General features: G+C 41.4%; 1 protein-coding gene across 1 annotated transcript in view; it reads right to left on the bottom strand.

Annotated features, from left to right (window-relative positions):
- RFX7 (regulatory factor X7) overlaps positions 1 to 14909 on the bottom strand; it is an 88556-nt gene that overhangs the window by 27744 nt on the left and 45903 nt on the right. The window contains exon 7 of the mRNA XM_085303362.1: positions 2928 to 2961. Within this exon, the coding sequence (XP_085159488.1) occupies positions 2928 to 2961 (34 nt within the window). The remainder of the gene's footprint in view (positions 1 to 2927; positions 2962 to 14909) is intronic.

Genomic DNA, 14909 nt, shown 5'->3' with positions numbered 1-14909 from the left:
TGTGGCAACAAATTTAACAAGCAAAGTCATAAGAGGATCTACTTCTAGACATGTTTACTACAGTTAAAAAGATGCTATAATGAATTTTTAATAGCTGTTTACACCACAATCCTTGCTAATTATCTTTTCTGGATTGCACAGCACACAATGATTTTCTTATGATCTTCCAGAACCTGACAATATGTCAGAATGTGAACRGTGCAGCACAGAAGTTAAGGCAGGTAACTTGGTCTCCTGTACAAACACCCTTACTACTAGCTGTTCTCTATAGTCCTCTGCTGTTTGCTGCCCCCACAGCAAAGACCACTGCCATCAGCTTTGTCTCTTCCCTTTTCCTTCTTGTGACCCTGTTGCAAAGCAGGCAGCCTCTATGCTGAAGAGCACCTTTTGTTAGTGTTTGTGTGCTACTGTGTGTGCTATGGCTGGGACTGGTGCAGCCAGACACAAGCAACAGTAAGCATAGTTCGACTTTTTCCTCCATTGCTGTTTTTTATTTTAAGGTTGTTGACAAACTGATGAAGTTTAAATGGTTTAAGGTATCATCAGCACCCTTCCAATATAACTGAAAGCTGGTCCCAGATCTCCTTTTTAGGGTAAAAGAAAGAAACAGAAAGGACAGCTATTGTCCCTGCATACTCCCAAAGACTGACGCTGCTTGAAACACTCTGACAAGGTTTTTATCTGAACTCAATGTGTAAGAACATGCACTTAAAGGCAATGTATGGACCTGGCCATGAATTTGGACTTGGACTCTCTCCAGGTAGTTGGGTACTYGCAATGTTTGAATACCCCAATTGTAGGAACACTTTCACAAACCCATATGTATCGTATCAGAGAGGAGCCTGCTCACTTACTTTCTCTGGAACAAAAAGTAATAGGCCTGAAAGGAAGCTCCTAACAAGCAATTTAGATCTATTTACCCATGGCCTTTTAGTTTTAAACACTTTTAGACTCTTACGTGGCAGCTCACAGCTTTACAAAACCACAGAAACTGCAGATACCAGAATGTTCCCCTCTGGAATGTTTACCTTGCTTTCATGTTTACCTCCTTAAACTACTCTGATCTTGGATTTTGCCTTTTTAACCATCTGAAGAGCATTAGATCTAACCTCTACTACCGTAGAATGGCCTTGCCACTGTTGATGGGACTCCTCTGAACTCATCAGCAGGACAGGCGCAGAAGCATTAGAAAYAGAAAATCAGACCATCAGAAAATTGCTGCTCTATTCAAAGTCAGGCTATAGAGACTGCTTCAGGTGCAAGGGCACTATTCAGAAAAATGGCCTGCCCGTCTGAGGGATGGTCACAAGTGACCCATACAAGTCAGTGGAAATACTGGCTCAGACGAACAAGTAACTATCTACTCCCAATTTCAGTAATGTAGGTCCACAAGTCTGCAGAATTTAATACAATAGTCCCTACTATACTCTCATCTTCTTAAAAATGATTTCCAAGAAGCAGACTAGCCTGCTACTTATTTACTCCTTCTCTGATGCTACAGAACAATTCCTTTCCCACTTCCTATTTTGTACTGCAGAAAAAGCTGGCATTAAGTAGTTTTGCAAGCACAATTTGCCCTTTTGCCGCTAAAGGCTAACATATGACAAATTCAAGATCTTATATTCATCTACTTTATGTCCATAGATGCCACTGAAAAATAAAGAGGGGAACAAAAAAAGGACATTTTGCATCATTTGTTTAGTTGGATGCAGCCGAGAATTCTTTTAAGCCTAGGTAAGACTGGGTCCAAAGTTGGTTYGCAATACAACAATACAATTAGCTTTAAAGCTCTGGACACGATATATTTGGACAACATTGTATGGAAAAAATTTAACACCACCTGAATCAGCCTTTGACAACTTGACTTTAACGTATTCCTACTCTACTCAGCTGCATAGATTTTATTTGATAGTATCCAGATGGTTGTCTGTGTCACTTTTTTTTTTTTTTTTTTTTTTTTTTTTTTTTTATCTTGCCTGTTGGTACTTCTGGTTGAAATGCCAAAGATAGAAAGTCAGAGTAAGTAGCTCCTTCTGGCCTTAAGATTTATGAACTCAGACTCTGATAGAAAAAAAAACTTAGAGCTTGCTCAGTATTAAAGAAACTGGCAAAAATACTTTTCAAGATAGTCCTAGATATTTGCTTCCCAGAAATAATCTGACAGTCTAGATCCTGTTATTTTAAATGCACAAAGGAAGGAGATGCTTATACATTTAAAGAGCTTTCCTTCAAAAATGGCATATCTCTCTGGTCTAAGAGGCATAACTGAATTATCACCTGTAGCACTGCTCATTTCTAGGAAATACCTGAAATGGTGTGCAACTTTTGAGGTTGACAGGATTTAAAGAAACAAAATCTGACAATTATAGCACCTGCAAGATTTTCATGGATCAAGACATTAGCATGCCAGGTTTTGTACAAACACAGTTCAATACAGGTCCTTCCCTACATGGCAATATTAGCCATTAATCAACTGCTTTAAATAAACAGCAACAAGTAGTTAAGGGCAATAATCATTGTTATAACAACAGAGTCAAAAGAGCAATGGAACCTGAGGGCACAATTTCCTTCTAGTGGATTCTGATCTGTGCAATACACAACCCTGTATTGAATATAATCATGCTTACAAAAGCAGTAGGGCACATTTTCCATGCCTTATCTATATGGACAGTTCTACAAGTAGAAACCATAGCCAGCATAGTCATCATGCTGCTGGTTTGTGAAGAGGGCAAAACTCTTCTGAAAGTGAACACTAAACCCACATCATACATTCTTTTGGCAATGGGACTACTTTTGATCACATTTAGCAGCAGTACATTAAAGTATTGCCAAGAAAAAGCTTCATAATAGCTGCCAGTCTCCAGAGTCATCTATTTTGGTCTTACAACTTTATCAAATATTAAAAAGCATCCTGGAGTTGTACTTACCAAAATGCAGTCCACTTTAGATTGTACAGTTTTGCTAGACGTGAGGAAAGAAAAAGAAAATAGAAATCTTGAATTAATCTAAACAGTAATGACAAAATATTACATTTTAGAATTGCTAAAGGCTTAATCTCTTGCTGTGAAATATCCTGCTAATCTGTGGAAGAATACTCATCCTGCCACTTTTTTGTGGAAAGTCACTSCAAAGGTAATTGCTTGTCAGAATACTTGCCATTTTGCTCTTTTATATAAAAACTGTTTGTATAAGAAACTGTGTATGTTTTAATTAAGCATCATTGCATTTGGGAGCTATTACCCCAAGTTGCCAAGMTGTCAGGATGGATGTCACTACTTCACAGCACTGAGTTCAGGTTATTGTACGCTCTTCCACAATTCAGATGTGTTTTACTTGTTCATCTCTGAACACAAAGAAAAAAAAACTCCTTCAAAAAAATCCCACCACCTCAAGGCAGTTATTTATAGCTTTCCAAAGAGCTTCTATAAAGCAGGCGCAGTTGGTATTCCACTGACAAAGTTTTCCACTTTCATCTCACTACCTCCCAGTTGGTTTATTGAAAAGAGACTAGGTGGAGGCTGAAATTAAAATATGCCATAAATGACCTCAGTAAATGTGCCAAGGAGTGCAAATGGTATGGAACGTATTATGCTTCATACAAACACATYCGTAAGCCGCTTCTGTGCTCCTTAAGACTACTGTATTTCACATGCTTGGTCTGACTCTGCATCATCTGAAGGTATTTATCATTGCTGGGAAGACAAGCAGGAGCTTTAATGTGCAAAACACAGTAGTCTTTAATGCTGGACACCTACTGAACATGCACTAAAACAACTAGTTTCTGAGTTTAGGGAGCAATCTTTTCCCACTAGAATAAAATACAATTCAGTCTGCTGTTAACACAGAACAAAGCCTATCATTATCAATTAATTTACTCTTATGCAGGCATTGCTACATCACAAAGACAGATCAAGTAAGGTGTCTGATGGAAATGTTAAATCACAAGCAAGAAGCACAGAAAACAAATGTCTCTAGTATCGGGGGGAAGGACAGTAGAGGGGTAACAGGAACAAGACCTACTGAAACAACATCCACTGCTGCACCAGATGCTCAAAGAGGCAGGAGCTAGGCTGTCTGGCCAGGTACAGTACCTGATTTTGAAACCAGCTCTAAAATCTGTTCTGCCAGAGCTACTATTACTGATATGGAAGTGCCCATTCCCACACAAGAACTGTGTATAGCTATAACAACACAATTTAACCAAAGCTTCAACAGGAAATCTGCTCAAGAGGAGCAGGCATCTACTGAAGCTGATACATCAGCATTTGATTTTGCACAGGGAGAAGACAGTCAGTTGGGCAGACACTCAAGGATGACAAAGAACGGATAAAGCACAGATTTGTGAGAAGAGAGTGTTAAAGACAGTAAAATGCAAGTTTTTCTTTGCCGAGAGGAAGGGACTTAGGTCTAACGTAGTATGTGAAGAAGGAAAAGAGCACCCAAATGTCATCTCACTCTCCATAAACCACTGTCTTACTACAAAAATCAAATGACACCAAGCATGGAAATCTGTAGCAGCTGCTAAGGGAGATCACTGCTTCAAACTCGAAGTTGATCAAGGCACATTGACAAAAGTCAATAGAAAGATTCAGCTGTTCTGGGCACAAGCACTTCCTTCACCTGGAAATGCACTCTGCTCCCCTGCCTTGTGTCTCCATCACGTCTCCCTGGGCTGCTACAGGCCCAGAGCCTCTCTTACAAAGCACTGCTCATGGCAATGGGCAATGGGCTCAGACATACATGCCCATTTTGGTACCCAAACCTTGCTACTGGTTTCACATGCTAGCTTAATGCAGAAAAGGAGCATGGAGGGTAAGGGGATGCAAGGAGATGAACAGACCAAACTCAGTCTGAATACAGCCTGTATTCTACAGGCTTGCACACAACATTATGTGTTAAATTTTTCAGGGAAACATGCTTTGGCCAGCATAATGCACAGCCCTGCTAGACTGTGTCACACTGTGCTCTAAGCATGCCTGCTTGCATTTTATTTTCTTCTCGCAAAAAGAAAGAGGCGCATCATTCTTTTCAGGAGGCAACTGGGCAGGAGACCCCTAGAGCTCTTCTTTTATCTCCAGAAATCAGTCTGAGACACTAAATGAGAACTCTCAAATTTGTTTCAGGCTCTTCTAGTTTTTACCTCTGTTCCCACAGTACTGACCAACAGTGCCTGGAAGGACAAGCAGAAGAGCAATAACAGGACCAGTGAATACCATATTTTATAAACACACACATATATATATGTACGTATATGCGCACACACACACACACACACACAATTCCTGTACAGAACTCTGATGAGCAGGAACAATGTTTCCTTTTTGCCAAACAGTGGCACAAAAAGCATAGCGAAGTTCACATCTTCCAATGTGTAAGCAGATGTCCTGACATTTTAAAAGGCAAACGATCCTCTGGGTTAAGTAGGCAGAATGTCCGCTTAATAGTAATTTTTTTTTTGTCTCCTGTTCCGTGTTCCCCAGTTTATTAGGAGAGACATTGTTAAAATTTCTTACTAGTAAACGGAGGTTTCTTCCACCCTAACCAGAGCACAATYGAGCATACCCTGATGCTACAAAGCTTCTGTCCACTCAAATAAGCAGTCCTATTTACTACCAGTGGCATGTTCCATGCCAAAATTAAGCAACAGCAACTCTAAAAAAACAGCCTTTATACTGGGCACTTGCTGGGTCAGTAACCATTCCAGAGTCTTGAATATCGCCCARAGAAGTTCCACCTGGGGAACTTACAAGATGCACCATCTCCATTATACCAGAAAAATAAAGGGGCAAGTTACAGATGTGGTGAAGGAACTATTATTCTATTTGCAAYGTATCTGGCACTTTTGTTTACTTTACCCTACTTTCTCCCTTGCAGGCTTACGGGACAGATGTATTTTGAAAGCTAGTTTACAAATAAGTCTGCTTCTGTCTCCAGGAAACGCATCCACTACTTAATCCTTCAGCTACAGTAATTGCATCAGTTGTGTTCAGTTTTTACCAGCACCAAGATTTAATTTGGTCAACTGTCTTGGAAAACTTCCAGCATCTGTTAATTCTGTAGGCCTCCAATATACAGCAATCACAGAAGTACGGCTAAATCAAGCCCTACATGATGTTATTTCTTACATTTGGAGGCTGTTAACCACACACTTTGCTAYATGTCTAGTAACAGCTGCAGGAGAGCACCAGAAGTGTTCACTAAYGAAAATAATCATTTGAATCTATTAGTGACCTGAGCCCATCTGAAGACTAAAAACAGAAATTATASTATAAGCCAACAGCTAACACTGCTGCTCCGGGACAGTTGCTTCTAGCAGCAGCCAGGGGCTTGCTGTGATCTACATGTCTCTAACCAGCCCCAACCAAAGAGCACAGCTAACATTACTCATTCTTTTGCAGTTCTTTATGCTGAAAGTCTCCCTGAAGTTAAAATAAACTAATGCACTTACTATAACTAAAATTTAATTCAAGCATAGTCAAGCAATTTTATCTAGGGATAAGAAGGAAGTTTTTCCAATCTAGGGTAGGCTGTCTCCTACAAGCAATAATAAAAAAACACTTCTTTTCACAGTTGCTCTCAAATTATCAGCTTGCAAAAGGTTTCAGTTCATCATAAGAGTCAGAGTATAAAACTATAAATCAAAACTTTGACAAAAAAGTTAATGACTATCACAATTAATGATGAAACTTTTATCAGGTGGATGCTATCATGCTGGAAAGTTAAGATACACTAAAATACTCAAGAGAGGTGTAATTCCACTCTACTGTCAAGGGAAACCCTAGCCAAAAACAAGAACTCTGTGCAGAACAAAACTACAGCCTGACTCAAACACACCTTTGAAAAAAATACCACTAGCCATCAGGCAGAATTCTCAAAAACCAAGAGCCCAGTTTCTATTAAAACAGCACAGAAAAGGGCATTTCTTAGCCYGTGGCTTAGAAACGCTTGAGAGAGCTCCCTTCTGTAAAAGCCCACTCTGATCAGGAGACCTCCAGCCCTTTATCTGCTCAAGGAAGACAGGGTGGCAGCTTTTGCTCAACAGCTGACTCTAGCTGGTCTTAACATTCTTKGTTTTTGACTTAACCTTTAGGTCTTAGACCAGCTTGAGACCTTTGATAGATTTTTGAACGCTGCAATAACTTCAGCTCCTAAATGCTGAAGCTACAGTGACAAACTCCTGAAGATACTTTGGGGGAAGGAAAGAGAAAAAGAAAACACATACACAAGACAGGGACTAAAGCATTTCCTCAAACTGTTCTTCCACCTTATGCGAAAGTATGTGTGTCTGCTTTCCCTTACCTATTTATGTATTTCTACTCAAACAGCTCCATCTTAAYGGCCCTGACTTGGCATGAGCAGAATGAAGAGTGTGTTCTCTTCTCAGGTGCTCAGAGAAGKTTATTCTGCACTGAGGGAGAAATGGAAGGGAAAGTTGAAGAGAGGGCAATGAGAGTTAACCTYTTCCAAAGTGGCATAAAACCTGATGCTACCGATCTTTCTCAAAATAAGCAATACCTTACTTTCAGGAACAGGTAGCTTAACTACTTTAAGCAATATGGGAATAGTGTATTACAAGAGGTGGCAGAATCCTGTAGCTCGAAGAAYATTTAGTATTTCCTTAATGCTGTAAATAGTAGAAGCCATATAACCACAAGGGATRTGAGAAGCCTTATGTCCGAGACCAGAAAGGGGAAGGTAGTTGGGAGGGGAGAAAGAAAGCACTCAAACTTACCAGCTACTGCCCAGTTAACCCTATATGCCTTCTCAGACTCGTGCAGTCACTGGAACTAACCCTTATCCGCTTTTTGGTTGCGRATCGTTCACCATTTAATATTAAAGGTAGCAGCCTAACAAATCCTGCAGAAGCATGTGTGCACAGTAAACACACTGTGTGAGCATGGGTCAGCTGCAGCAGCATCCCCATTTCACAGGCCCCCCTGCACAGGTGGCACCGGCAAACCAGCTCTCACAGCTTTGCATCTGGTAGGAGCGGGACAGCACCCCCCCCCAAGGAGACTGGTGCACAGCTCCCACTATGAAGGTCCCAAGCCCCAAATGTCTCACAGGACAAGGTTTTGACTATGCAGTAATAGAATTAATCCTCAAATAAGGAAAGATGTGAAGGTTTTCAGATAAAAGATAAAAAAAATTAAAGATAAAGATTAAAGCTTCCACCTCTGACTGCTCAGAGTCTCAAGGATTATAATGACCAGAAAGGGATGGGGTACACCAATGCCAAAGACCAACAATGGAATCTGGTCTGTTAAAGATTATCAGCTCTCTTATTTAAGTATTGGTACGAGAGCTTTGGCTCTACCTCTTGGTTAGAAACCACCCACCTCCACACACAGCTTACCTTCTAAGAGGGCAGGAAAAACCTCGAGGCAGCAAAGCTCCTGCTACCAATGCTAAGGTCATACAGACACCCTAAGATGGCACAGTGAACACTGCAGTACTCAGTTGAAATTCCAGTATTTAAACTCTAAAGTGGATGGTTAATCACAACCCATTACTCCACTGTCTGCAGTCTGATGAGCACAGAACAGTCTCTCGTTAGTGCCAGGTACTACAGAATTAATAAAGGCTTCTTTGACTCGTCAAATTAATAAATTTTAAAAAATAATAATAAAAARGGAGGTTTCTAAAGTTCTAAAGTTARTTTTCTTTGGCAAAAGGGGGGAAAAAACACAAGTCTTTTTCTCCCCTCCCATGAGAGGAAGAGGAGGAAGAACAGCAATCATCCAGCAGAGCCCTGAAGGAGGGAGAGGAGCAGGGCCTGCTCAGACGGCCCTAAGGAATTCTCCCAAAAGCTCACTTTGCAGCCCACACGTACGACTCGTACCGTATGGCGGCACAATGCTGCCCAGCATTTTCACTCGGACGTCTGAAAACAAGCCTTCCATATGAAAATGAGTGATGCCCAAGATAACGGTTGGAGCCAGCTGCCAAGGAAGAAATATTGTGGCCACACAGCCTTTTAAAAACTATTCAGCTACGAAAAGTCTCCACTTCCCGCTGCATCAGTCACTGCCCCACACGCTCGCCAAGAGCTGTTTGTCAAACCAGTTAATGACAGGGTCTAGGTGGTGCTAAGAGGGCTGCTCCTGCGGGCAGCAGGCTTCCCACCTCCCGCTCACGGGGTAATCCGGTGGCAAGAGCAGCCAGGAGCTCTTCCTCCTGCTCAGGTTCCCGCTTCCTCTTTGCCCCTTCCAAAAATCCGTTTAGTTCCCAAATTAAGCAAGTTATACTCCATTACTTAATACCAAATCTGTGCCGATGCAGAGTAAGTCATCTTTGTGAAAGCCACGTTAAAATAGAGCGAATAACAACTAAACTGAACACATGTCCTTTCGAAGAGATCCAGATACCTCTTCCAGAACTCCAATGATGTCAGAGATGTTTAAGAAAAGCCTRTTTATTCTGCATGCTGTGAGAAACCACTCAGTAACGGGATTACCAACTGCACTGCTGTAGATGGTACTATCAGAAAGGTGCTATTACTGCAGACTTACCGTGATAAGCACTGTGCCCCCACAACGCCTGCAGGATTTGGCCCTTAATTCTTAATCTTACTAAATTAATGCTTCTCTCTCTTAGAGTAACAGCTCTAAATATATCTTCATGTAATGTTCCACTCAGAAGCACAAACGAGTGTTAAACGGGAGCCAAAGATCATCTAAGGAGAAAATTATGAAACCATCACCTATGTGTGCTGCTACTCAATTAACACCTTAACAAACACCACGTTACATTGTCTGCCTTGGCTCGCGTTCATATAAGATGTAAAATGGCTGTAAAAGCATTTCAATTAAATATTSAGAAAGCAGAGTTACAAAAGGTTGATATATGTGCCTGCATTACTGAAGAGATGCCTACATACACTTCCAGCTAAGGGAGCGTGAGGTTCGGCTAGCTGAGGCCGCTGCGGTGGTTACCGCACGTGGAAAGCGCACCCGGGCAGCCCACCTCCACAGCTCAACCTTGGCACGTCTCCTCCCATCCTCACCTCTTACCGTGAGTTTGACACTGAAAGAGCCAAAACCCACGGCTTTGGATGCCACCTAGGGGCTCTGTCCCTGCCTGCAGCCTCCTCTCCCGCGGATATTCAACCTTGTCTTAAAAGAGGAGTCAGGACGTTTTCCAGGCCAGTTCTTGAAAGTCTCAAGCTCTGCAGCTGCCGGTGACCTCAGTGACAGTGCGTGTGGTGGGGTGTTTGAGTCTGTACAAACGTCTTTTCAGATATGCCTGCTTGTAAAGAAAAATAATTGATGACTTCTGGCCTCATGTGACTTTAAACACATTCAAGGATTAAATTAGCACTATGCAGTCCAAAGCCATTTAATTTTCCTATTCGTATATACCAAAATCCAGCTTATATGAGTGGAACCATTCTGAATTCTCAAAACATCAATTTAGACACAATGGTGTCAGACTACCTACTCCATTTCCAGCTAAATAATTTATGCAACTACAGGCAGAAGGATGTGGGAAAAAATGTACCTTGGCAATACACATATTAAGATGCAATCACAGCCTAGTRCATTTATCTGCAGGTACCACTCCAAGCAATGCTTAATGCCACCTAACTGTGAGCCGTTAGGGAAGGGGAGCAGTTCGTTCCCCTCCCCACGTCAGAATGCCTTTCTGTACAACCAGAGATGAGCTGGATTCAGTTGTGTTGGATCTGGTGGCTGACCCAACAGAAAATTTATCATTTATTTTACAGATCAGTTTTCCACTGGATCAACTACCTTATCCATCTCATCCTACAGCCCCATGATGCCACACAAGGCAGAAGGGCAGTTGCAGGATCAGTCTTTTCAGCAGCAGTTCACTGCTAGATCTTGTTCAGCATAACACTGAAATAGCCTCTCAGTGATACCACAGGATACTACTACTAAAACAGACTATTCACAATTCCAAACGCTTAAATAAACCCAAACAAACAGTGAGAGTCACAGGGGAAGTTTTGAAGACAGGATCACAACAGTCCTCCCTGTATTTGAAGATTACTTTAAAACGGGGGGGAAGTCTTTATCATACAAGCCACACATCTTGCTAGAAACAGAGTTGGACTTCCTTGCAGAAAAGAAACAATTAGCCTCTTGCATATACTCCAAGTTCTCTCAAGAATTTTTGAAGAGATCCTCTGAAGTAAGTGTGTCAATCAAAGTAAATTTTGACAACYCATTTTATATGCAAGAGCAGTTTTCTGTCAAATTCAGATGCACTTTGTCCTCTGCTGTATGTTACAATTCTAAGCCAGCACAGCTGACTTCTGAAATGCCCACTTACAACATCAGGTCATGAAGTCTTTGGATTAGTGTAATACTGGTACAAGTGAAGACAGACCTGGTCTTGAGCAGATCCAGAATTGTAAATGAGACAGCTACCAGCAGTGGCAAACTTACCTCAACCTACTCTTACGTCGCATGAGCATGGTACAAAAGCAAGYAAACACTAGCAAAACATTTACTCTAAGACAAATTAAATCTTTTGGTATTCAAATGCAAAAATATTCTTAGTCCAGAAAAAAGCTACAGGGACTTTAAGTGTGTCTTGGAAGTAACATGAGGTATTGTTATTTCCCTAAAGCATAAAAATAGCCACAGAGTTCTCTCCACTGGGGACTTTAAAAAGTATCCAACTCGCAGGTCTCCAAACTGTAAACAAAGAAGGCATTCACCAGTTTGTAAATATTGGCTCTTTCAGCTTGAAGGCAGGCTCCTCCTTAATCCAAGTCGAACCACTTTTCTTAGCAAAATAAGGAAGCAACAAAAACAGCAAACTGATAAAACAGTAGAACAAGGGCTAGCTGCAACTGACTGCTGTAGGCTGTAACCTGATCTATGTCCTTCCACTTGCTGAAGAAAGTAAGCGAGACTGGTTTTAGATCAGACACCAAAAAGTACAATACCAGATCACAGTGCTGAAAAAAGTAATAGTTTGGCATGCTGCTACATTTTAAGTTAGTGAAGGTTAAAATGGGTCAAACATGGCTTCAGTATTTCTTATTAGAGCAAAATGCAAGTGAAGTGTTTAACATAGGATAAACATAAAATTTAATCCCTTCACCATTTCTAAGACTATGATGATTTTATGAGTATTAAGTAATGCCAATTATATGAACAGCTAAAAAAAAAAAAGAAAAAAAGGCAAGGCTGCTAAAAAATGCCCAAATCTCAAATTCAGTCCACTATAATGAACTGTGAAGAACTACTGAAAAGTAATTAGTTGGTACACAGCAGAATGCCTGGGTCTGAAATTTAGATCTATAAACAATGCTTTTAGCTCTCTGAAGAAATCTAACAGTATTCAACACTAAGAGTTGTACCACAATTCTTAAAATAACTGGGAAGAACTTACACAACTACTTACTGCCAGGTGCTCTATTTCAGCATCAAGACATTCACATTTGAAGTTCCTGCCTTTTTTTWAAAAAAGAAATACACATATTTTGCCACAAGTTACTTCAATGAACTCTTAGAGTAGACAAAGAAAATGCTCATACAGACCTTTCACCTTGGTTCTTTCAGCATTGGTCTGAAATAAAATCAGTGCGTATTGTTCAGTGTGTATTCAAGCAGTCGCTCTCCAGCCAGGACACACTATTCGAAGGATGTATGCCCTCTGTACATTATGTGGGAAGATAATACGACTTCAGAGGAGCTATATCCTATATTTATTATTAACCATCCAGATGAGGCACTGCAGGGTATTCTAAGATCAGGCTGCAAGGATCAATTGCCTAGAAAGGCTAAATACAGAAAGCACATGGTGATCTCACTAAAGCTATATGGGGGGGGGGGGAACAACCAAAAAAAAGACTACTCGAATAGGAACTCTGCATCTAAAGTAGGTCCCGCTAAAAGCAGAAAGCATGGCTACAGACACCAGATAGGCAGGTTCATGGCTAAATGCCAAATCATCTATCATAATAGCTGACCTATTTCAGGATGAAGCCTTCTGGGTTTCGAAACTAATTACAAACAAAAAAATCTTTGGATGTTTTGAAATTTGGTCTAAAGATAGCTAATAAATCTGCTACAGATTTTTTGCCTGTATTCAGCAGAAGCCTTATCCTGTTACATTATTACTCGAGGCCAGTACTTCTAAGGGGACAAAACTGGAGACACTACAAACCTGGATGAGGTTTTTTGCCTCGGGCCTTTGTCCTACAGGACTCCAGAAAGGAATCCCCACGAAACTAAAGGGGTGACATTCCCCATCAGCACAGTCTCCTCCACAGACACTCACAAACCCACAAAATACATGCACTCAAAAATCCTTCGTACTGCTAACTTCACAGAAGACAACTTCATTTCCATGAACATAGAGCCATACACCTTCACCAACAGGACGCGGTGAGAAGAACGGATCACCTTGCAACMCAACAGAGCATGCAGCAGAACAAAGACATGGTGCTGTAGGATCCTTCTCCTGTGGAGACTGTGGCTATGAAAGGCTGATGGCAAAATGAAATGATGTATACACTTCTAAGATGGGAATGGATCTACACTCTGCTTAGTTTTTAATATACACCCATATATGTAAAAAAATTGTATCAGATTGGTTATTACACTGTATGTGTAATAAAAGCTCAGACTAATGTACTATAAAAGCTTATGATGTTAGCAGGTTCTATCACGATGGCTTCCTACGCTTTCAGGCTGCAAGCACACACTCCTCGGTGCTGGCACAGGTGTCAGGACAGCAGATTTAAGCCTGCTGGTAGCAGGTGTGTTTCTTCGTGTTTATTTCTCATGATGCCCTTAGCCAATTCCACAACCCGCAGCCACCCTAGTCGCCTTCTGTTAACAAACAGGTTTGCTACTGGCTGTACCTCTTCATTAGCCTGTTTATTTGGTACCCAGGAAGGGACGCTTTGTTTAGCAGTGCCATACCCAGTCATATCTAACCTCTTTCGTGGCTTTATCTGGTGATGGCTAGCCCACAAAACAAACCAGGCCCTCCAAAGGCCAGGGGTGAGCATGCACCCAATGCCACCATCACGCCTCAAGGAGTCTCAAAGCAGCAAACTAGCACCTGGACACCCCATGTAACCAGTTCCTCCACAAAACCAGCAGGGTCAACAACAACTGCTGGTTTCCTACTACCCACCTGGAAAAGTCACTTGCTCTTTTCCCAAGGCATAAGCAACCCTTCACAATATCACTTCTATTTCAATGCTATTTGGGGCTTGAAACATGCCAGAAAGTACAAAAGTATTTCAAGGGCTGTAATAGGGGTAGGTTAGCTGCCACAGATGCTGCACTGAGGAGGTTCAGCTTAACCCATAGGGCAATCACTCTGCTGTTAATCCGCTTCTCTCTTCTCTGATGCTCCCACTTCTTCCTTTTCCTCCATGCCACAGCTGTCTATTTTTTTCCTCTCTTACACTGAACAACCCACCTACAGGCAACAACAGCCTTTCTACAAATACATTCAGCTATTTCTCTAGCCCTTACCTCCTGACATTCCCTGTAATAGCCTATTCCCATCACTTCTCTCAGCACCTTGATCTCTGTACTTGAGCAGTCTTCCTTCTCTCCAACCCCTCTCCTCTCATGGCTTTCCACCACATATTTTTTCTGTATCCTTTTTTCTCCCCTTAAGAAGAGGAAACCTCTAGGCCTTGGGCCAGACTCAACTGCTGACCTTGATAATTTCCAGGGAATGTAATCCTTGCCACTTCTGAGGTTTCCCTGTGCTGAGTGATGCCATGAATATCTATGAGTGTTCTCCAAGCACCTGCCTACTCAAAGGCTGATTTCTTTTATGCTAGGAGGACATGGCTTCTCCACCATGGGAAAACCAACTTATCTCTCTGACCTATGCTACAGCTCACTGGCATACCCCATAACCCTACTGCTTGTTCTTGATTCTTTTGGAGGAGTTAAAATTTAAAA

The sequence above is a fragment of the Rhea americana genome, unplaced genomic scaffold, assembly GCF_003343005.1.
Source record: "Rhea americana isolate MKP2758 unplaced genomic scaffold, rheAme1 scaffold_2, whole genome shotgun sequence".
NCBI classification, from domain to species: Eukaryota; Metazoa; Chordata; class Aves; order Rheiformes; family Rheidae; genus Rhea; species Rhea americana.
This window is presented reverse-complemented; position numbering and strand designations above follow the sequence as displayed.